General features: G+C 35.9%; 1 protein-coding gene across 5 annotated transcripts in view; it reads left to right on the forward strand.

Annotated features, from left to right (window-relative positions):
• Nucleotides 1–23,772, forward strand: part of LOC115215943 (histone deacetylase 4) — a 335,866-nt gene that overhangs the window by 171,606 nt on the left and 140,488 nt on the right. For all 5 annotated transcript variants that reach the window (XM_029785321.2, XM_029785323.2, XM_029785322.2 and 2 more), the window contains exon 3: nucleotides 4,588–4,835. In XM_029785321.2, coding sequence (XP_029641181.1) covers nucleotides 4,793–4,835 — 43 coding nt within the window. In that variant the 5' untranslated portion in view covers nucleotides 4,588–4,792. The remainder of the gene's footprint in view (nucleotides 1–4,587; nucleotides 4,836–23,772) is intronic.

Below are 23,772 nucleotides of genomic sequence, written 5' to 3' on the forward strand. Positions count from 1 at the left end.
GTCAAATTACCAAGTGTCATGTAATTTGCAAGCAGGGTAAAATTTTTCATTTTCCTCTGACATTCACAATGTAATTTTTACAGCAGGTTACCATTGGATGTTAGTCTGATACTTACTCACACACACACGTGTATGTGTGTGTACACATGCATATGTGAGTATTCTTCTTGTTTTAATTGTTTACCATTCTTTTTGCAAGAAGGAGATGTTTTCTAACAATGAAACAAACCTCCACTGTGGAATTAAGATAACAAAAATGATAAGTCTTGCATAGTTTTATTATCTTCTTTTACAGATTGTCTTTGAGTTCTTCTTTGCTGGTCACTTTCGTTGCCTGAAAATCTTGACTTTCGCAGATTGTCTCTTCAACATTTAGCAATATAGTTATGTGTAATTATTTTTAGTATGATAATTATAAATGTGAATTTATATTGTGATAAACAGGCTGCAGGTTTTGAAGCAGTACTTCATGAATATTCTCCCCACCAATTTTCGAAGCTGACCTCCCCACCCCCATACCAAATGATTAAATCACCTGTTGTGTTTGGCCCAGGTAACTGTTTTGATAGGAATATTCCACCAATATTCCTTAGGTTGATATTTGTGTATTCAATAACGGTTGTTTTTCTATGGATGGCATTCTATATTTTAGCAACCTCATCATGCTTTAATGGACAGACATATTCTTCACAGAAGTGTGACTGTGTTGAAATTTTCAGTTGTGTATTGAGTTTTTAAGGGTTTCACTGTCTCCCTTTTTTTGATATTTGGGAGGTCATCAGAAAGGGGGTATTTGTTGAAGAGTTTGCTGCCATTCCATAGAATGTTCTACTGGATATATTCTTTTATTCTTTTACTTGTTTCAGTCATTTGACTGCGGCCATGCTGGAACACCATATTAGTTGAACAAATCGACTCCAGAACTTATTCTTTGCAAGCCTAGTACTTTATTCTATCGGTCTCTTTTGCCAAACCACTAAGTTACAGGGGCGTAAACACACCAACATCAATTGTCAAGTGATGATGGGTGGGGGGAAACACAGACACACAAGTATATACATACATATATATATACATACACATGATGGGCTTCTTTCAGTTTCTGTCTACCAAATCCATTCACAAGGTTTTGGTCGGCCTGAGGCTATAGTAGAAGACACTTGTCCAAGGTGCCATGCAGTGAGACTGAACCTGGAACCATGTGGTGGGGAAGCAAGTTTCTTAACACACAGCTACACCTATCATTGTCATCATTATCATTGTACACCTGTTTTCCACCCTGGTTTGTGTTGAGGGTTGAAAAGGAGACATTGAGAATCTGTAAAGAAGATCTTTAAAAGAAAAGAAAGATTAGTGGAAAGGGTAATGGAGGTGGGCTGGGAAGGGAGAGATGAGTGAGTGCTGAGGTGGCAAAGATTTTCTTTTGAATAATGAACACGACTAATCATTCTTTAATCAAAATTTTATTTTTATAATATTTTCCTGAGTTAGTTGCTGTGTTCTCGGAATAGTAAAGTTGCTAAAGCCATCGCCTTCTAGACATCTGTGCTCCCATCTTCAGTGAAGTGATGTTGTTGTGTGTTCTTGCTTCCTCATACTAGGCAAAGCTTCTGTGACTAATGTAGACATCAGCACCGAAATCTGAAGTTTTGTTCATTAGATTTCTATGTCTTTATTCATTTACTGCTACAGGAAATTCTGTGTGGAATTGGTATGTTATTTGCAAATGTGAAAGTTCTAAGCTTCATGGCTGTCTCTGTTATTTCAGCCATCTGGGAACAGCACTCTCTTAGCAGCTCATCAAGCACTTACAACAAAAAGCAATTGTTATGGACTAAATGACACAAAACAAAACCTGCTTGGAAAATGCTAATGAACAATACATGTATCCCATACAGAATTCCTCACAAGAGTAGATAATTAATTATGGAAGCAGTACTCACAGCACAGTACAATGTCAAGACAATTATACACTAATCACAAAGCTAAACATTTGATGATGATGTAGAAAATCTAATGAACACTAATATCTACACCAATCACATTGACCCTGTCTATTTATAACAGGAAGCAACATACACTATCATCACTTCATCTTGAAGATGAGACTGTGAAGATTTAGAAATGTTGAAAGGAACTTTATATAGTTCCAGAGAAACTGTAACTCTGGTGGAAGCATGACTGTGAAATTAAGAACTTTTCTCTAGTGTTCCATCCTACAGTGTCTTCTATTATAGCTTTGGGCTGACCAAGTCGAATTCAGCAGATGGAAACTGTTCTGAAGCCTCTATGGTGTTTTATGCCTCTCGTAAACAAAAGTCTGTAGCATAGCTGTTTCTTATGTTTGATAAAGAAATATTGTACTTGAACAAGCAAGAGTTGCTGACTGAGGAGACATCTAACTCATGCCATCTTTAAAAAAAAAAAAAGCATGATGAAGAGGATGATGATGAACTTATAACTGAGTTTGCCATTTGAAGGCTGTTCCTGTTGGCCTTTTTAAGAGTATGTGAATGAAGGCAAGCCAATAGGCCACCATCTGAAAGACTATATGTCTGCCCATCATTTATTAAACATTGTCATTCTATTGATAGCTCTTAAGAAATATTTGTCTGTACAAAAGGCCAATCATTTTGATTCTGTATCAATTATGTTGATTCTGTACAGCATTTAACTGGAAAGTGATAATAAGTATGTTGAAACAACTGCGCTAAGGACATCATCTTCATTTTGCAGCTCATTAGTAAGCAAGGGTCAAAGTTTATTGAGTCAGCATCTTTGATCTTTTACTTGTTTCAGTGGTTATACTGTGGCCATACTGGGGCACCACCTTGAGTGGTTTAGTTGAACAAATCAACTCCAGCACTTATTTTACTAAGTCTGGTACCTATTCTGTTTGCCTTTTTTTTTCCAAATTGCTTTGAGGGATGTAAACAAACCTACACTAGTTGTCAAGTGGTGGAGGAGGCATATCACGTGATCACATGACTGGCATTGCAGTCAGATGTTACACATCATTGATCACAATGAGCTTTTGCATTGTTTTTACCTTCAACTGATGCCACCCTGCTGGCTAGGTCAGCAGGCCAGCTTCCTCTCCATCCCCAAACACAAGGGGGACTGGAGCAACATGAAATGAAGTATTTTACTCAAGAACACAATGTGCCACCCAATCAGGGAATTGAACCCATAATCTAGCAATCGTGAATGCAACAGCCTAACCACTAGGCCACAAAAGCACATACACACGGGGCTTCGACACAGTTTCTGTCTACCAAATTCACTCATATGACATTCATTGGTCCGGTACCCTAGTAGAGTACCCAAGCAGAGTACAATGAGACTGGACCCAAGCAGAGTACAATGAGATTGGATCCAAAACTACAATGGCTGCAAAACGAACTTCTTAACCACACAGCCAGGCTCCTGACATCCATCTCTCCTTCTCTCTCTCTCTCTCTCTCGTGTATGCACATACACACAAACACACACACACACACACATATAGATAAGGGTCTCCATTTACAAAGGTTAACCATGTATCTGCAAATGTCTGTTGAGGCCTGGGCAAGACTTGAGGGCAAGTCTGGCAGTTGCCCATGCTTGTAAATCTCCACAATATCAATTCTTATCCAAAGAAAAGGTTGCCAACTTGGGTCAGTACAGCTTTGGCACAATGTTATCAGAACAGAAAGGTCGAGAACAGATACCACAAGGCATCTTGCTGGACCCTCCAACACTTCCACCTTCGATTGCTGTTTTTTGTGAGGTGGGTGGGCTGGGTTATTTTTGTTTTTTTTTTTGTAGTGACCCTGGAAAACTGAAATGCAAAGTGAACTGTGATTTGAACTGTGAATACAGTGAGTTAGAAAATACCACAAGGCATTCTATGAAACTGTTATGAGACTGTCAATTCACTGCATTATGTAAGATAAACAGAATAACACATCCAGATGAAAATGTTTGATCAATTGGTTTCATCTTCAACTGGATTCATCAGTGGATTGAGTGACGAGATGACCGAGAAGAGCTGATTGTTTAGAATAGCACCGAGTTTACTTTCGGATGGTCAGATGGTCTTTGGCACCAGTTTCCATTCATCATACTCTTCAGGACAGTATATCACTCAGAGGAACTTGGTCATGTAAATTGGCTGGTCAAAATATTTTGCTTAGATTTTTTTTTTTTTGTAGTTGGATGGCAAATGGTATGGAATGGAGTTTCTTTATTAGACAGAGATCAGTATTTTGATCTGCCCTTAAAATGTTGGTACCTTATCCCATATTGAAGGAAATTTTTGGTCCAAACAAGTAATTTTGTTCACCTTACATGTGATAAACAAATCTCAAGTTTTTCTGTTTTATTGAATGCATTCAGCACTTCTATGTTTTCATATCACAGAATAAACAGAGGATATGTGTATATAATGAATAAACTCTTCTACAATATGTGTATTGAGTAATTTTATATCCTGATTGTGAATCCCCAAATTAAACATTTGTATGTGTGCTGTATTAATGCTTGTTCTTGCTGCTTTCATTTGTATGACTTTTCACTTGAATATTTTACATTTCTTTGTTTTGACAGGGAAATGAAATTATTGCAAAATACCTGCCTTCATTAGAAGAAAAACAGATGATTGGAAATTCATTCATCAGAAACCGTTATTCTCCTCTTCTGTCTCTCACAACTCTCATTCCTTCATTTTTACAAACTATTCAAATGAGCTCTTTATGGCAAACATGCTATTGTCGTCATTTGCCAGGAGGCATTTGTTAAAGAAGAAAGTCACATGATTTATGACATCAGAGGATCCAGTCCATACCAGCACATGGGTATTGTACAATTTTTTCAAATTTCACTTATTGTTTCATATCCCTCCCCACCACTTCTGTTGCTGTTTATCATGTTTTACATGTGTGTTGTGAATGTGCACATGACATAGAGGTTTCAGTTAACTTTTAAATTTCTCAATTAAAAGTTGCTGGCCTTTTTTTTTGTTTTGTTTTTATGTGGAAAGGAGGAGGAGGAGGAGAGCAATTGTTTTGTCAACATTTTGTTCAATTACAGTTTTAGATTAGCTCTTGCATGATGTTTTCAAAAGCAGCTCTATGATTTTGGCGTGGATTATAAAAAACAAAGTGTCGCTTTATAAATTAATTTTTTTTTACTCTCTATATATTATGATTTGTGTTGGTGGCAGTGAAAGGAGATGGTTTATAATATGTATTTTATGAGAATACATTCTTGCTCTTCGAATATGTTGCATCTAATTTACTGTTGAATTTGTTTCTATATTCTCTGTTTCTTTGAAGAGTATAAACAACAAGAGCAACAACAATACTCTTTTAATGTTCATATTCCATGCTGACATGGGTTAGAGACTTTGACAAGTTCAAGGACTGCATCGTGCTCTAATGTCTTCAGCTTTGGCATGGTTCTTACAGTTGGAGGTCCTTCCTCACATCAACTGCTTTACAAAGTATATTGGTTTTTTTTTTTGGTTTTTATTTTGTGGCATCAGCACTAGTGAGGTCACTGTGCAGGTTGCAAAACTAAGATTGCCTTTGATTGAGTGGGTCCCCAATAGAAAAGAAGGTAACTTTATACTAGATAAGATGTTAACCCTTTTCATACCAACCCTTCTGAAACTGCCTCTGGCTCTGTAGTACAAATGTCTTAAGTTCTGAATTAAAATCCTTCCACCAAACCTTAGTCACAATTTATGTTCCTAACACTTGCGTAATGATAACAAAGTTATTTTACTAAATTCTTTGTTATATTTAAAATTAATTGAAAGAAACTCAGAGTATCTCAACAGAAATATGGTAACAAAAGGGTTAACAGAATGAAAGGAGGAAGCAGAATAGATCAAATTCTTTGCTGTTGAGGAGGAGGAGGAGGAGGAGGAGGAGCTATATGGCTACTTACATTTTAGGAGAGTAGATGGGAATAATCAGAATGGTGCTGGAAAACATGATAAAGTTGAGATGTTAGGGTGGATGATTGCAGGTCAGTGATGGATTGACCAGAACTTTACAGCATAAAACAAAATGCTTTGTGGTATTTAGATACTGCTCATTACATTCCAGGTTCAAATTCCATCAAGGATTTATTTTGTCTGTTATCTTTCCAGGATCAATAAAGTACCTCTCTAGAACTGGAGTCAATATTATCAACTGTTCCCTACGCTTACGTTTCTAACCTTGTGCCTTTGTATAAAAATTGCAATTTTGTTACTGGTCTTGCTTCATGTTTCTTATTTAAACTCTGCTTGGTTTAGCTTGTTTCTTGGCTACTTTGACAAAGAGAATTTGTTTGCAGTTGATTACTATCCCATCATGGATCAAGATTTCTTTCATATTTTAAACATTACAGAAACTGCAGCCATGTACAAGCAGTTTAAGTTAAATTATGATCGATATATACATCCTTTCAGTTGTTTCTCATTGAATAAACCTGACTGATTTGTGTTTCCAATCCATGGTCATTCAGTAGAGGACTTTCTAGATTCTCTCTGCAAACCTTTTCAGAAAATCTCAACTCTTTTTGTTTTCCATTGGACTTAGTGTTCTTTCTTCTAATTATGACGATCTTCATCATCATGTGTTAGCTCTATAGGTTCAATATGATCTCTAATGAATTTATGAGGAAATAGAATAAAAGAGGTACTTGGGATGTGTAATTGTTTTGTATGAGATACAGAAAGTGAAATTTATATTGAACTGGAGGAGCATGTACCTTTAGTGGTATGCAAGGAAAATTGAGGGTTTCTAAAAAGACTGCAATTTTGAAGTGTTCAGGAACTAAACACAACCTATGAGTCTAGAAAATGTGAGGAAAGCCTTCTGCTCTTCCCATTCACATATCTGTGTACAAGGGTTTTCAACAATGTTTATAGCCCGAAGCAAATTGCATGTAAGGCTGTCACTTGAGAATGATATGAGTTACTTGCTGGAAAGAGCCAAGCTCATTATTCTCATTAGAAATGTTACTATTAACTGAAAGGTATTTGTTAAGCATTTGTGGGACGAGAGCAATTGATTGTATCAATTCCAGTACTTGGCTAGTAATTTATTTTATTGACCCGAGGAAGTTGAAGGCTGGCCCGCAGCAGGATTTGAACATAATAAATTAAATAACGTTATATTAACCCCAGCATCACCATATTTCTATTAAAATATAAAACTTTTGTTTCAATTAATTTTGGAAATAGTGAAGAACTTAGCCAACTAATTTTGTCAAAATTAAGCTTGTTTTTGGAACATAAACTTATATGGAACTTCGATGGAAAGGTTTAATTTAAATCACTTTAAATGATTAAGTTTTATATCAAAGAATGAAAGAGAATCTGCTGAAAGTTGATATCAAAAGGGTTAAAAACAAATAATACATGATTGTCATTTGTTCTAGGGTATTCAGCTGTTTTACTCTATAATATTTGCATGGCATATACCACCAACACTGCCGAAGGATATACCAGCAAGAAAAAAGAAATTGAGAAATCCTGCATTAGAGAAGGAGAGATGTTTTGACTGTTTCCTTCTCATTTGTATTGATGTGTCTGACTCTGTGGAATGTAATATTTTCACTTGAAATTATTGAAGAACTTTTATTTCTTCTTAGTTTTCGCTCTTTGTCAGCTGTTGCCATAAGATATAGGCCCAAGATGTTAGAATGTTCTCATAATTTCATTCGTCATCGAAATACTATCATCGTTTTTGTTATTGTGATATTTATTGTTTTTATCTTGTTTCCTTTTCTCTTTGCTAAATATATTGCTTCCACCCCCCACCCCCCCCATTGCAGCTGTTTAGCAGTTTTGTGTGTGTGTAGATACATTTCTAATCATATCTCACCCAATCTCAAGTGTATATACAAATATAACAACACAATGTTTGTATAAGTTTTTTTATGGATATAAATCTTTGAACTTATTCATTGAATTCTTTTTCTCACATTTATTTATTTCTGGATTTTGTTTCGTTTTTCTTTTTTACTTCTTCTTTTCCTCCTTAACATTTACATTTGTTGTTTTCAGTTTGGCGATGATATTTCCATTAAGATCGTTTTATTTTGCTAAATGCTTTACAGAAATAGCTGCTTCACCTTAGCTATTTGGACTTAGTTCTAAGAATATTCTTCTATTTATAAACTCCAAAGCTGATTAGAACATCTCCGCAAGCAATCTACATATTTTGTCTCCACTATCTCTAAATATAATTTGTTATTGAATGTTTTTTCAATCAAGAGGTTAGTTTTTGTCAGAGATATCAGAGGCTACCTCTAGGCTATTATTTATTTAGTCTATATTTGTTCACTCATTAAAAACAATTTTCACATTATCTCTCTCTCTCTCCCCATCATCCTGCACTTACTCACTCACCTCTCTTTCTCTCTGTCTTTCTCTTTCTATATATATATATATGTGTGTGTGTGTGTGTATGTATTTTTATATGTATGTGAATGTGTGTGTATATAGACTGATAGACACACATACACATTTTTTTTTTCTCTCTTATTGTTAATTGTATAATAAACTATCTGCTGCTGCTGCATTCCCTATTTTTCAAGTAAGTAACCTGTATTGGTTTTGGGAGAGGTTTCTCTGTAGCCGTTTCAGCTGTGGCTATTTCCCACCATGTTACTACTGCTTGGTGAGCAACATTCTAACGTGTACATGTCAACTGAATGTTAGCTAACTTGTAAAGGAAACAATATTTGTTTTCTGCTGAAATCACTTTGTTAGAAATGGTTTTTAAGTTGTCAAACCATGAGAGAGACAGCAGCTGAATGTATGAAGTTTGTACTTTACAGCTTGCTATGAGTTTTCTTACACAGCTTGTTTGTTATGTGTCTTTGTGTATTGAATCTGGTCAACTTGTATTAGAATACCCATGCAAACTCTTTTTGTCAATGATTCCTGACTAATTTGTAACACTTTAAATACAAAAACAATATTTAATATTCATTTTACCTTTACAACTAACATATTAAAGTATCTCTTCTTTATTACCTTTCATAGATTCAGGTGTAGCTGTGTGGTTAAGAAGTTTGCTTCCCAGCCACATTGTTTCGGGTTCAGGCTCACTGCATTACACCTTGTCTTCTATAACCATGGGCCAACCAAAGTCTGGTGAGAGGATTTGGTAGATGGAAATGACATGTGAACATGCACCTGTGATAGTTGTAAATGAGCATCACTGTCTTACAAGTGATGTCTTTTGTTTCCAATTTTCCATGAAAACTTGCCTGTCCATGGGGGGTGTGGGTGGAATATTACCTGGCTTGGAAACAGGTGAGGGTTAGTGACAGGAAGGGCATTCAGCTGTAGAATGTCTGCCTCAATAAATTCCATTTAACCCAAGGCAAACTTGGAAAAGCAGATATTAAAACGGTAATGGTGACGCCTACTCTGTTATACACTAAACCAACTACTACAATTAATTCTGCTCAAAAGACTAGACTTGGTTATTAAATTCTGAAGTAATTAACCACAGTCACTGAGTAGATCATAAATAACAAGATTACAGTTTATTGTTGAAGGTCTTACAACTATGATACATATGTAAGGTTTATAATATTTAAGCAATAAAACATTTTATTTACATTAAAAATACTTTGTGTGTGTGTGTGTATAGTTTATTTCCAGTCAATCTGTTGTACTCAATGCATTGACGTATCATTTGCTGTGGCTCCTTTTAGGTTTTAATTTTCTTCAGTACTCAACCTTAGTCGACCGTAGCCAGATTCATGCATCCCAACAATGATTTTATTCACTTTCAATTACTTAATGATAATTACTCAGGGTCTTGGAGGTTATCATCATTTAGTGTCTGCTTATAACAGTTCTGGATTCCCAAGTATAGTATCTGGAATGATACAACACCATCACTTAATATCCGCTTGTCCATGCTTGTATGAGTTGGATTAGGTTTATTTAGGGTGGTTTCCAATGATCAAATGCTCTTCCTGTCACTGTCTCCCACCTCTTTCCAAGCAAGATCATATTTCCCCATGGCCAGACTTGTTTTCACAGAATATTGGAAACGATATTATGTAATATAAAAACGAAGAGATACAAACCCACACAAATGACTTTCAGTTTCCCTCTACCAAATCCACTGACAAGACTTTGGTCAGCCTGGAGCTACAGTAGCCCAAGGTGCCACTTGTCCAAGGTGCCATGCAGTGGGACTGAACCTGGAACCTTGTGGTTGGGAAGCAAAATTTCCTACTGCACAGCCACACCTGTACCAGGTATACATATACTATGATTGTTTCTTACTGTGGACCTTTTCATCTGTTTTGAACTGGAAATATTTAGGGGGTGCTGTAAGACCTTAAAAGAAAAAAATTAAATATTTCTACCAAATATAAGAATAGATGATTGAAAATTCAGTTGTCAGTTATTAAAAGTGTCAGCTGTTTTAACTCTTTCAAACAGATATTTCTCCCATTTAACATGTGTAATGACATGTAGGATTGAAGGCAACAAACAGAACAAAATTTAGTCATAGACAAACAGACAGACAGATATAACCCATTTGATCTCTCTTAGTAAATTAGTCTCCTGTTGTATTTGACATTTCCGAGAGTAGTAAAGATTGTTCAGTGTTTCAAAGAGTTTGAGAGAAAGTTATATAAGCTCTCAGCTAGGTGTATAAAAAACAAAACAAAAACAAAAAAAGCTTCTACAGGTAAGTGTACCTGTGAGCTTTTTGTGTTGTTGGCAAATACAGTTGAATAGAAATGGCTGTGTGTTGTTTGTTATAGTTTATTGGACACATAAATAGATATAGATTTGTGTGTGGAAGGTGTGGGGGAATGTGATCAAGCCTTTTTTACCCACTTGGTATAGTTTATTTTTTATGTTTTTATGTTATTTATTGAATTAGTAATTCCTTTAAAATCAAGTAATTGTGGTACATGTTTAAGTAATTATTTGTTATTCATTTTAATTTGATATTCCCTTTGTTCATAATTAATCTTTGAATAAATAGGAAAGTTGTTTTATTTTTGTTTTCATTAGTATCCAATAACATCATTAATATGTTAGAGCTAAAAAAAATGGACTGCCACTTTCTATAATCCTTGTCCAGGTACTATTTTATATCTTAAATCTTCTTTAATGGTGAGTGATAGAACCCAAGTAGATAAAACACTGACTCGTCTACCAAATGTTTCAAGTTCAATTCTTAACCCCTTCATTATCATATTTCTGTTGCTTTTGTTTGAATTAATTTTGAAAGTAATGAAGAATTTAGTAAAATAACTTTGTCGTTAATCAAGCTAGTGTTTAAAACATAAATTAACATGAAGTTAATGAGCAAGTTCAATTTAGATAAATTTAAAATGGTTTTTACCATTGAATCAGGGGTGGTGGTCATGCGGATTGATATGGAAAGGGTTGGATTGTTGTTGTTTATTCAAAGTAGTGTAAATCAATGAACAACTGTTTGGTATGATAATGTTTTAAGTATTTATTGTATTGGATTACAATATGGATTTTGAATCCTCACTGTGCCGGTGGCACGTAAAAAGCACCCACTACACTCACAGAGTATTTGGCGTTAGGAAGGGCATCCAGCTGTAGAAACACTGCCAGATCAGACTGGTGCCTGGTGCAGCCTTCTGGCTTCCCAGACTCTGGTCGAACCGTCCAACCCATGCTAGCATGGAAAGCGGACGTTAAATGATGATGATGTAGAAATTAACTTTGTACTTTTACATTCTAGCTGGATTATCAGTAATAGGGCTGCAACATGAAAGCCCCCTAAAAATTAAAAACAGAAGCCACATTGCTTGATGGATATAGTTTACATTAAGGACTGTGTAGTTAGTTATTATGTCTACCAATTACAATAGTTCACGAGTATCCTGCTTAGTTCCAATTAATAAATGGTCGTTTAACCAGTCACTCTAATTTGTTTCAATATTCATGCCATTTGTGGTGTGTATGCATTAGTTATTAATTTCATTGATCCCTTCTACTTCTTATGGATGTACTAAACCCCCCCCCCCCCACGCACACACACCTTTTTTTGTATGACTGAAGTAAAAGAGTTGACTTTTCTAATCACTGACGGGAAGGAAGGAATTCTCTCCAGTCTTTTGCTGGCACACCTCCTCCTCCACCCCTCATCTACCTAGACTGGTGAGACCAATGGTGCTGGTTTCTCAGTTTAAACATTTATAGATGGCAGAAGGGATGGGGAAGAGAGGATATTTCTAAGGGGTAGGGTTCTGGAGGCAACTGGTTAAGGAAAATAATTGATGTAATTATGTAAGGGGAGAAGATGGAGTAATGGCATGAGAAGAGAACTACATCAGGTGGGCTTTTGTGGAGTTGGTCTGTGACTCTCTTGTTGAGAAGAGATTGCAATGGCTGTGAAAGCAAGTGTGTGTTTTCTGGCTAATTTGCTCAATAACATTCTTTTGGATATGGTTTAGGTTGTTTGTATAAAAGACCATGTCGGGTACAGTAATATTGGTCAACGTGGAGCATCCCCCAACCTGATTGCAGTTGAAGTATTTTCCAGCCTTGAAGAAGAAACTTAGTCTTTGAGATGCAGTTATTGCAATGTTTAAACATCGTTCCATATGAGATTAGCAGAGGTTGTGAGGCAGAGTATTTGTAGTCAGTCTGGCCATTTTGTCATTTTTCGTACATAAAGTGTAACTGTGGAAGTTGGTGTCTGCATTCCTTCCTGAGGAACACCTCTTTGATCTTGCCCACAAGCTTGGCCTTGGTGTTGTAGACAGAGTGATTGGTGATCTTTCTCAGCCACACCCTAACCCATAGTAATCCATGGGATTACAATCGAGGAAATTAGGAGTTCTAGAAATAGGGGCTTGTGAAGTCTTATAACTCTTTCTGGAAGTATGGAAAGGAACCAAATCCTGATGTCATACATATGGCCTCCCTGCAGCAACCTTCTCTAGCCAGTGATTGACCACAGTCTCCAGCTGTTTTAACATAGCCATCTGAACTGAGCCTAAGGCATTGTTCATCAGTTGTTGGATGAATTCTGGCATGTGGATGCAGCCAGAATACCTGCCATGTCCTTGCCCACTGGCCAACGGTTTCATAGACTCTGTTGCAGCTGTCCATGTCATGTCTTACAGCCTTTACAGTGTTCATGGACCACTGAGCAGCAGTCACAGTGTTGATATTTTCATATCCAGTGGGAATCCTCACGAGACAGGTAACTTTTTTTTCAGGTATTCATTCACATGGCCTCCAGGCTTTGATGTCAGCTGTTTTCTCAACTACAATTTTAATCTTTATGCTCCCCAATGCCATTGACTGTTCATTAGGCTGTACCTTAAAAAAAAATGTAACAAATTCATCAAATTTAGCCCAAACACCGTGTGTGTGTACGCACACTTTGAAGAAAGAGAGAGAAGTGTATAGAAAGACTGATTACAATTATAGATTAAAGCAAATGTAGTTAAGTGAGGAAAAAGCTATGTACAGTAAGCAAAATAGTGAATGTGCGAGTGCAAGAAATGTGTAAAACTTAAAAACAGCTGGATAGTGATGTGGTCAGGAAAATTAGTGAAGCCCCACTTAATTCACTTAAAAGATAAAGATTTGAAAAAGGAGGAAATCTTTCAATAAGATTGAGGTGGGGATGATTTTTTAGTAATCCCCCCCTTAAAGTTTGAGACAGGGTGAGATATGTGGCGTCTTTGAAAAAGAGAAAATGTAATTGGACATAATTTCCACTGCTGGTGTAATGATGTGTGAGAACCTTTAGCTATGCGTTTGAGTAGAAATAGCCTGGCAATAACAAAGCAGAGTATTGGTTGCAGTTTCCTCTGGTTGTTAGTTGCTTCAACTTTCAACCTTGAAAGAGTATTTGGAATTTGTTAGGGTCACCACTTAGAACTGTTGTTATTGATATTTGTATTCAGTTCATGTCAATATACTTTCAGACACTGTCCAGATATCTCTGGTTTTGACTGTGGTCACAAGGCTTACTTGCATCAAATTCAAATGTAACTCTAAGAAACTGAAATTAATTATGATCTGTTACTTTCTTGAAGCAAATATCTCCATAAAAGCTCCAGTTATATCATCTCTCTTAAGTTATACAATAAGTTGACATATAGACATTTTTTTTCTTTTAATTATTAGAAACACTTACTTAGCTAAATGTAACATTTCTTCATTTCAAATTATTTTAAAATCTTTAGTTTTAAGTTTCTTAATACATTCAGCAAATATGTTCTGGCATATAATTATAGGAAATGGTCAAGAGAAGACTTTTATTGTTTTCCTGGAGTGTTGCTGTATCTCTTTATTTCTGTTACATATTGAAGTTGTTTAGAAATTTCATTAGTTATTATCGGAAAATGATTCAGTTTGACAATGATGGAGACTCAATAGCAAAGACCAGAATTCATTTGTATGACAGTTTTACAATATCTTAGTTGTTGAATTGTAAACAATTCAGAACCAACCACCATTATATATTGTTGAACCACTAAGCTCCTACCGTCTGCCTAATAAGCTTGTGGTAATTCCATTTTTTTTGGCTCTTATAGTACTTTTTAATGACAACGAAAATTTATTCAATTTCCATTGCTTAAACCTGAAACAAGTTCCCTCCTGCTACCACTGCAAATGATATTTCTGTTATATATTTTGACCGAAAACACATTTTCTTGAAAACAACATTATTGAAATCCTGGAAAAGGTTTCTTTGTTGCTTTTAACCGTAAAATACTAATTCGTTGCCACTGCATTTGGTTGCTTAATACTTGTTTAGATCTTTTTTTTTTACCGAGACATCCCCTGTCATCAGTTTGGCCAGATGCTGATTAACTTTAACTTTTTTCCACATATTTTATGAGTCTCTAAGACGAAACAATGAACTCTTTGCATTCAGTTTCTTGCTTTGTTATTTGTCTAGTAGTCTTACGTTTGGTTTGATTTATTCACAGAGAAGAGTCATTTTTTAATTGGACCATTGCTTAAGTATGGCTTTGGTAACAAATAATCGTCTTGCATTGAAAGATGTAGGTCGTCATTGTGTCTTGTGCAGACTAATTTTCTTCTTTGTCGGGTGTTTCTTCTATTCGTGCTAATGTTGGTTTTCGTCTGCCTTTGAATGCTGCCACTTCTCACGTTGTGGCTGTTTACATAGATTGAAATACTTTGTAAATTGAGAAGCCTTTTTATTTTTTCTTTCCTTTCTATAGAAAAGACACTATTTTATGAAATATTAGTCTCAGTCTCGATTGTCATTTTCATTTGATACCTGAGCTGTTAGTTATTAGTCAACATGGAAAAACACCTTACCTATCAGGTAACATTTTCAACTTGATGACATTTGATGCTGCAAAATGCTGGGATGGTTTTTACTTTTGTTTCTCTTTGATTTCTTGGTGTTTGCATAACAGACTCATGCTGCAGCTGTCTTCAATTGCTCTTTCTCATGTTTAATGTCTTCTCCTATATTCTATGATTTCAACTAATAACTGACTCCTTCCGAAACGTATCATTTGACATGAGCTTTACATTCAAATCATAGCTGTTAGATTGTAAATCTACTTGTGTTAAATTAGGTTTAGTTGTTCTTTAATTACTTCATTTAACTTGTCTGCCATATCTCTTATGACTAGTCCCATTTTATTCCATAATTTCTAGTCTCAACTTGGGAAATTTAATGATATTATGTTATTCATGTTTCCTTTCTCAATTGAAAAAAAAAAAAAGAAAGAAAAAAAGAAAAAAACTTTTTTGATTTTATTTTTGATATTTCCTTGCTTCAAATCGCGTCTTTTATAAAATTGATGCCAAATTTTGCATCTGATTCTCTGCCAGTTTATATTAATTCAGTATGGGGCAATATGAAAAGAACGAACATCTCCTGTTTGTAGAGAGAATCTTTAAAACTGGAATTTTGCCAGAATTGCTGAGTCAAATCTCATTTATTTTCCAATATACCACTCACCCCTTAAAGGTGTCAAGGAATTATTATGGAAAATAATGATGATTATTCTTGCAGATTTGACTATTTCATGTCTGTTTAGTTCTCTTCCTTGAAGAAGCCTTACCATTAGAAGAGTGCCTATTTAACTTCAAAATAGCTGCTGCTGGTATATATTATATTCTAGCTACAGTTCTTCTTCAGTTTATAATATGCTTTGTTTTATTTCTATATTTATCCTTTTATTTATTTTTGTTCTCAAATTTTACAATTTGTGATATCCTTTTTACTTATGCATTAACCTTTTGACATCAAGTCTAGCTGGCACTTGTGATGATCATCACAAACTTTTTGTTTATCCAAGTAGGGAGTAAAAAAACAACAACAAAAGCTACTAAAATAGTAAATCTAATGTTTTTTTGATAGAAATCTGCTGTTTGCTTTTCTTTTAGGCTTGTGTGTAAAGTAAGGGTGCCAACTTATTTACGGCCACTATTTCCTCATTAGCTATTCATCTGTTTAGAAAGCTCTGCATTTGTAGGCAATCCAAAATGTTTTCTGGTCATTTAGGAATTATATGAGCTAAAAAGAAAAAAGAAATTATTTTGCAGAAGTAATTGTTTGAAAATTATGGAGGACACCTTACAACTTATAATTTAAATTCAGTGAGCATTTCAGTTGGAAACTTAGCTAACTTGACAGATAGACACACAGACAGATAAATAGAGGAGAGACAGACAGAGTAGAACAAGAATAATTGCATAAGGTATAATTAGATTTTCCAAAATTTCAATTTCATTAGAATTGTTATTAGTTCTAGTTTAGTTAATGTAAATTGTTGTAAACAAATGTAGAATTTTAACTCCTGAAAATACTGTGGTATAAAACGTGTAAAAAGCTGATAAAATCTGCAGAAGACAATCATTACATGATAGAAACCAACAAATGAAACCTTCTCAGTACATTGACTAATTCAAACTGATTCTAGTTTATTGGTGTTTGAAGAGTTTCTTTCTGGTTTTGAAGGCTATCGTTTCTGCATCATCATCATCATCACCATCATTTAATGTCCGTTGTCCATGTTGGCATGGGCTGGAGGGTTTTGGCCAGGCCTGGCAATGTAGAAGGCTGCACCAGACTCCATTCTGATTTGGCATGGTTTCTATGGCTGGATGCCCTTCCTAATGCCAACCACTCTGAGATTGTAATGTGCCACCAGCATGGGTACCTTTTGCATGACATCAGTATCTGCCATGACCAATTTTACTTGGCTTCTTCTTCTCAAATGCGGCATAATACCAAAGGTTTCAGTTATTTGTCATTGCCTCCATGAGGCCCAACACTTTTTATGTGCCACCAGCACAGTTGCTAGTTACATAACACCAGTATCGGCCATGACTACAATTTCACTTGGCTTGCTGGGGTCTTCTCAAGCACAGCATATCACCAAAGGTTTCGGTCACTTGTCATTGCCTCCGTGAGGCTCAAACTTCAAAGATCATGCTTCATCACTTCATCCCATGTCTTTCTGGGTTTACCTCTACCACAGGTTTTCTCCACAGTCAGAGATTGGCTCTTCTCTACACAGCTGTCCTCCTCCATGTGCATCACATGACCACACCAGTGCTGTTGTCTCTCGGTTCCTCTTATACCCAACTTTTCTCTCAAGATGTTTACACTCTGTCATACCTGTACACAGACATTGCACATCCAGCAAAGCATACTAGATTCATTTCTTTCAAACCTACACATGTCCTCAGTCATCACAGCCCTTTTTTCACTGCTGTGTAGCATAGTTGTTTGTGCACAGGTATCATACAATCCGCCTTTCACTTTGAGGGAGAGGCCCTTTGTTGCCAGCAGAGGTAGGAGCTCTCTGAACTTTGCCCAGCCTAATCTTATTCCCGAAGCTATGCTCTTGGAGCATCCACCTCTGCCACTAACTTGGCCACCTAGGTAATGGAAGCTATCTACTACCTCTAGCTTACCCCACTGGCAGTTGATGCAGTCTATTTTCTGTACATTTTTGGTGTTTACTGTACCTGTGCATCTTCCACAAACACACAAGCTATTTTCCCTATTAACCTTTCTGCACCTCTTATGTGTCCATAGCTTACGCTGGACACATTTTATGGTGTTTCTACCAACACCTTTTTTACAGATCAAGCAGGGCCATCTACCTGAGGGGATTTGTGATTTGTCTGCCTTCCTAGTTACCAAGACTTTGTTTATTCTATAAATATCTTAGTTACATATCTTAGTTAATTATATATTTTTTGTGATTATGTTACACACTAGCAGATTAGTTGATTGAACAATTAATGAAGCAATTAGTTAATTGGTTACATGGTTATCTAGTTGACTAATAATCATTCTTTCTACTATAAGTACATTTTTGGGAAGGGAGCTGTTTATTACCTTAGCGCTCAACTGATATTTATTTCATCAACACCCAAAAAAGATCAGACAAAGTCAGTGTTGCTGGAGTGAATTTGTAAAGCTTTATAAACCTCCAGTGAGGTCTTGTGTTGGTTCTGTACCAATTGCATAATACCATTCTATTTTTCCGAGATGCAGAATTTATATTAGTCGAACCAGTATCTTCATCCTGATTGTTGCTTTCACTAGATTTTGGCTGAAGAAGACTCCAGCCTTCTTCAAAATCCACTCTGTCACTGCCTACAGGCACAGTATAGTAGATAAAGACATTGGCTAATGCAGTGCAGTCACCTAGAGACTCTGAGTTCAATCGCAGGCAAGGCACTAAGGTGAATCCCAAGATTCTCAAAGAAGCCTGAAGCAGACACAGCTGAAACCTAGTGGAAAGCAACGAGCTAGACGAGGACGTCTGTCCAATTAGTCTAAACACTGTACGGAGTGTATATTGCTCATCTCAGAAATGTAGAATTGTAAGTTGGTTATTGCTGAACAAAGAAGGTTTATGTCTCTGTATCAAGAATCATCTGAACCCTTTGTAAATTTCTGGTACCATCTTTAAGGGTCCACATTGTGTAGCCAGTAATGTTGATTAAGGGAATCAAACTATCACAGATGAATTAAGATGAATGAAACTCCTTGAAGACATGTACCGTACGTACCAGGGAAGAATTATAGTTGGTAAATATACCACTCAATGCATATAAGGAATACTAATTCCTGTCATGATGCAAAAGAACTTTGGCTCATCCAAACCAAATCAGGCCTTGAAACAAACCAAGTATGCTGTCACTGGTGATGGTGCTTATCGTAGCAAGAGTGCCTCTTCTCTCAGAAGCATCCATGTTGGTAACATGGAATAACAGGATTAAACCTGTTGTGAATGGGTTCTTAGTAAAATTACATGTTCAATCTGGGTATTTAGTCCTTATATTTCAAGGAGACATGAAAATATCATTGAGAAATATGAAATTGTTAAAATGAATGAACACTTTTCAATTGATATGTGGCTGAACCATCAGAGTTGATGCTGTGGCTGAGAAAAAAACTTAACTTGTGGGTTAAAGCACTCATTAGCCTTCAGTAGTTAGACTCAATCACTGTGTTAGTGAACCTTCATATATATATATTGTTACATATTCGTTGTACAAATGCTCATTGTTGGACTGTTTATTGTACATCATTATGAATTATTTACCACATAACATTTGATTATTCAAAATAAATATTTATGATGGAGCTCCCTTGTCTAAAATAGATTTTTGTTAGATTTAGATTTATTATCAATGATATATTATGTTAGCATAAATTCCTTCCAAACAATGCGTTCTGTGTGATTTGTTCTTTACAAACTCACTGCTGCTTCAGTTTAATTAAGACTCGAAATAATTTTTAAAACTTATTTTTGCTTTTATCTTTTATTTACATTATTGAAATGTTAAGAATGTATGCATGTGATTTAAAACAAAACTAATTATTTTTATTTGCTTGTTGTTTTTTTTTTTTCCCTATTTTTATTAACTTCTTTTTCCTAGATCACCTGATGAAATGTGACACTCAAAATTATTAAAACTGATATTAGCAAAGTAATAAGTCCAGTATGATTTCTCTAATTGATCAAAGGATATAATTTTCTTTTCTGTTTTGCTTGACTTCACCACAAACTAGTTTTGGGAACAAATTTCTTTTGGCTACATCAGAATAAAATTAGAGGGTATTTTAATTGCAATAGTTTTTCCCTTTCCCTGATAAATAAACCAACGATTATTAGTGATAGTTACTATACACTAAATGCGGAAATAATTGATTCAATTCTTGTCATTTTGATCACTCTTGACAATGATATCCTTCAGAAATACTTTGTAGATTTATTTTTTATTTATTGTCACACTCTACGCACCTTTCTTGTTGCCATTGTCATAATTACCCTTATTTCTTTACCTCTTTCAAAATTATTGTTAAATTTTTGTAATTACTTCCTTCAACATTTTCAATAAATTAGCTTTAATGTCACTTTTCTTTTATTCTCTTTCCGTAACCCTTATTTCACTTGTGTTTAGAAACAAATCCCTTTAACCCTTTCGTTACCGTATTTCTGTTGAGATGCTCTGTGTTTCTTTCAATTACTTTAAATGTAACAAAGAATTTGGTAAAATAACTTAGTTATCATTAAGCTGGTGTTAGGAACATAAATTGTGACTAAGGTTTGGTGGAAGATTTTAATTCAAAACTTATGCAGACAAGACATTTGTACTACAGAGCCTGAGCCAGTTTCAGCTGGGTTGGTAATGAAAGAGTTAACACAAGCTCGTTTTCTCAGCTTGTCTTTTAATTATTATTTTTTTTTTTTTGTTACAATATTTTATATTGACTAACTGAAATCATAGGAACACTTATTTGACTTAACCTAACTCAATAAGAATTGTATGCTTTTAGTCCTTATTCTGTGCTCACAGAAATGCCAAGACTGAATGATGATGTAGTTTTGTGTTTGGCTTTATCATTCGAAGTGTTCTTTCCATACCTGTAAGTTGAATACATCATCATCATCATTATATGACCTCCCTTTTATGCTTGTAGGGGTTGCATAGATCATTATGATCTGTTTCACTTTTCATTTGCAACTATTTGTCCTCCTAAACTGGACCTTTACTAATTGGTTTCTCTTCCTAACATTGACCATTAAGTGTCCTGGGTGCATCTTACCTTGGCACCAGTACTAGATAGGTTGTCATGTCTTTGACAAAACATGACTTTTGAGTTCTTTCAACTTTGTCATGTCTGCTCATTCACCGACCACTTTTCAGGGTGTACTGTGTTTAGTTTATTGACACAAGCGCTAAGGACTTGCCTTGTGCTCAGCAAGACAAAAAAGATCTTCACCAGTTTCCATTCAGGACAACATGACTACCAATGGTGATAAAAATAATAAGAAAAAGAGGTTGATTACAGCAATGAACTGGCTGAACTGTTTTTCCATGTTACACCAGACTGGAGGTTGGTGACTTGTAGTGCTCTAGGTCACCCATGCATGAGGAAATGGACATTAAAAGGGAGGAGTGATGAAAGTAGGATAAGTCTACATCTGGCAGCACTTTTACCCATTTTTTTCTGGTCGAATCCCCAGCTGCTGTCCCTTTTCCCTATTCAGTACCCTCCTGTCTCTCTCTACCAGATCCCTTCTCTCCCATCATGAAATCTGAATAATGGCTGAAGGGGGACGCAAAGAAGTGAGTGTATATTAGGAGAAAGAGAAGGTTGAAATGGAGAGGACACAGTGAAGATGAGGTGTAATGAGAGAAAGTGTAAGGGTCAGAGGTATTAGCTAGAAATAAAGATGGAGAGAGAGAGAGAGAGAGAGAGAGAGAGAGAGAATGGTGGATAATCTTAGAAATGCTTGATGGTAAAGAGAGTGTGATGGATGTTGATAGCAAGTGACCAAGAGAAAAAGTAATGGTAGATAGCTGTAAAGAAGCTGAATGTTATCTTATGTGTGAGAAAGAGAAAGAGAGAGCATTTGATGAATAGTGATGATAGCAATAGTAAGAGAGGGATGGATGTCATGAAAGGAGTGACTTGGAGGAGGAGGAGTGATGACTAGTAGCGTAGAAAGGTAAATGGAAGAGATAACAGACCCAGTGCAGGCAGCCATTATTCAGATTTCATGATGGGAGAGAAGGGATATGGTAGAGAGAGAGAGACAGGAGGGCACTGAATAGGGAAAAGGGACAGCAGCTGGAGACTGGACCAGAACAAAATGGGTAAAAGTGCTGCCAGATGTAGACTTACCCTACTTTCATCACTCCTCCCTTTTAATGTCCATTTCCTCATGCTTGGGTGGCCTAGAGCACTACAAGTCACCAACCTCCAGTCTGGTGTAACATGGAAAAACAAATGTATAACGCCGTTTGAACACTTTTGAAACCAACCTTAGTTCTCTGATTGAAAAAAAAACAACTTTAAATTGATCTCAGCTGGAACCCCGTTCATCAGAATTCTATGTTAATTTGTGTTGCACCAACAAAGGTATTAAAGTGATTGCAGTAAATTCTGCAATATTTTCAAAGGCAATCAAAACACTAGCAGTGTATTTCAATATAGAAACAAAAGAGTTCCCGGATGATTTTGAATAAGATTAATCTTGGTAGAATTTAATTACACTAAAAGTGTTAAATTTTGAGTTGGCCATTTCTTGCTGTCACTTGACCTTATTTTGAAATGATGCTGTTTCGTCCTTGCAATGATGTCTTGAATTACTTTTGATGTGGTCAAGAAGTTTGCTTCCCAACTTCATGGCTTCCAGTTCTGTTTCATTGTGTGGCATCTTGAGCAAGTGTTTCCCATTATAGCCCCAAGCTGACCAAAGCCTTGTGAGTGAATTTGGCTGAAGGAAACTAAAAGAAGCTCTTTTGTATGTAGTGTCTATGTATAAGTTTGTGATAGTTTTAAACAAGTCACTGTCATACAAGTTGTCTCATTCACTTCCAGCATTTTGTGGGAATATATCTGGTTGGGGAAGACAGTGTCTACATTTGGAAACTTTTGTGGGATGGCAACAAGAAGGGTTTCTGGCCATAGAAAATCTGCCTCAATAAAGTCTGTTCAGTCTATGCAAGCATGGGAAACGGTTGTTAGGGTGTTGATGATGATACATGTATGAGTGTGTTTGTGTATATATGTATGTATGTATGTATGTGTATGTGTGTGTGTATATATGTATGTATATATATACACACACACACGCACACAAACATACACAAGTTGACGTAATGTCTTGTGCATTTGTCTCCACTTCTGTCTATTTGTGTTATGTCTTTCTCTACACAAACACAGTGATATGCACACACACACACACACACACACACCACACACACACACACACACACACACAAACACACACACACCTATCAAAGCCATGAAGTGTTGAACACTGACACACATCCTATTTAATGTAGGTCACAGTATACGAATATTGATTTCTGATGCTATATCAACTAAAACTAAGCCTGTTGTTGTTGTTCTTTTCTTGGATGTTCTAACAAGTCTCTACAAATGTCTGCACTAACTGCTGCTGCTGCCATATGCGATGCTCCTCCTCTTCACCCCCACTCCCTCACCCCACTCTCTCCATTGCTATTCCTGTTCACATCTATTTATGTCTTCTTTAAAAAGTTATTTTCGTCTTTCGAAAATCAGCTGTTTGTTGATGTGTGTGTGGGTACCTGTATAAGTGTGTGTGTGTGTGAGAGAGTCTGCTTGTACCAGGAGTACAATAATCGGTAAAGAATTTAATGCTATCTACATCAGCCATGAAGTATAGATTTTTCCCAATCTATTTGGCTTTTGTTTTTTGCTTTGCTCACTTGCCTCTCATATTCTTTTGGCATTAAAATTC

The sequence above is a fragment of the Octopus sinensis genome, linkage group LG9 (genome assembly GCF_006345805.1).
Source record: "Octopus sinensis linkage group LG9, ASM634580v1, whole genome shotgun sequence".
Lineage (NCBI taxonomy): Eukaryota > Metazoa > Mollusca > Cephalopoda > Octopoda > Octopodidae > Octopus > Octopus sinensis.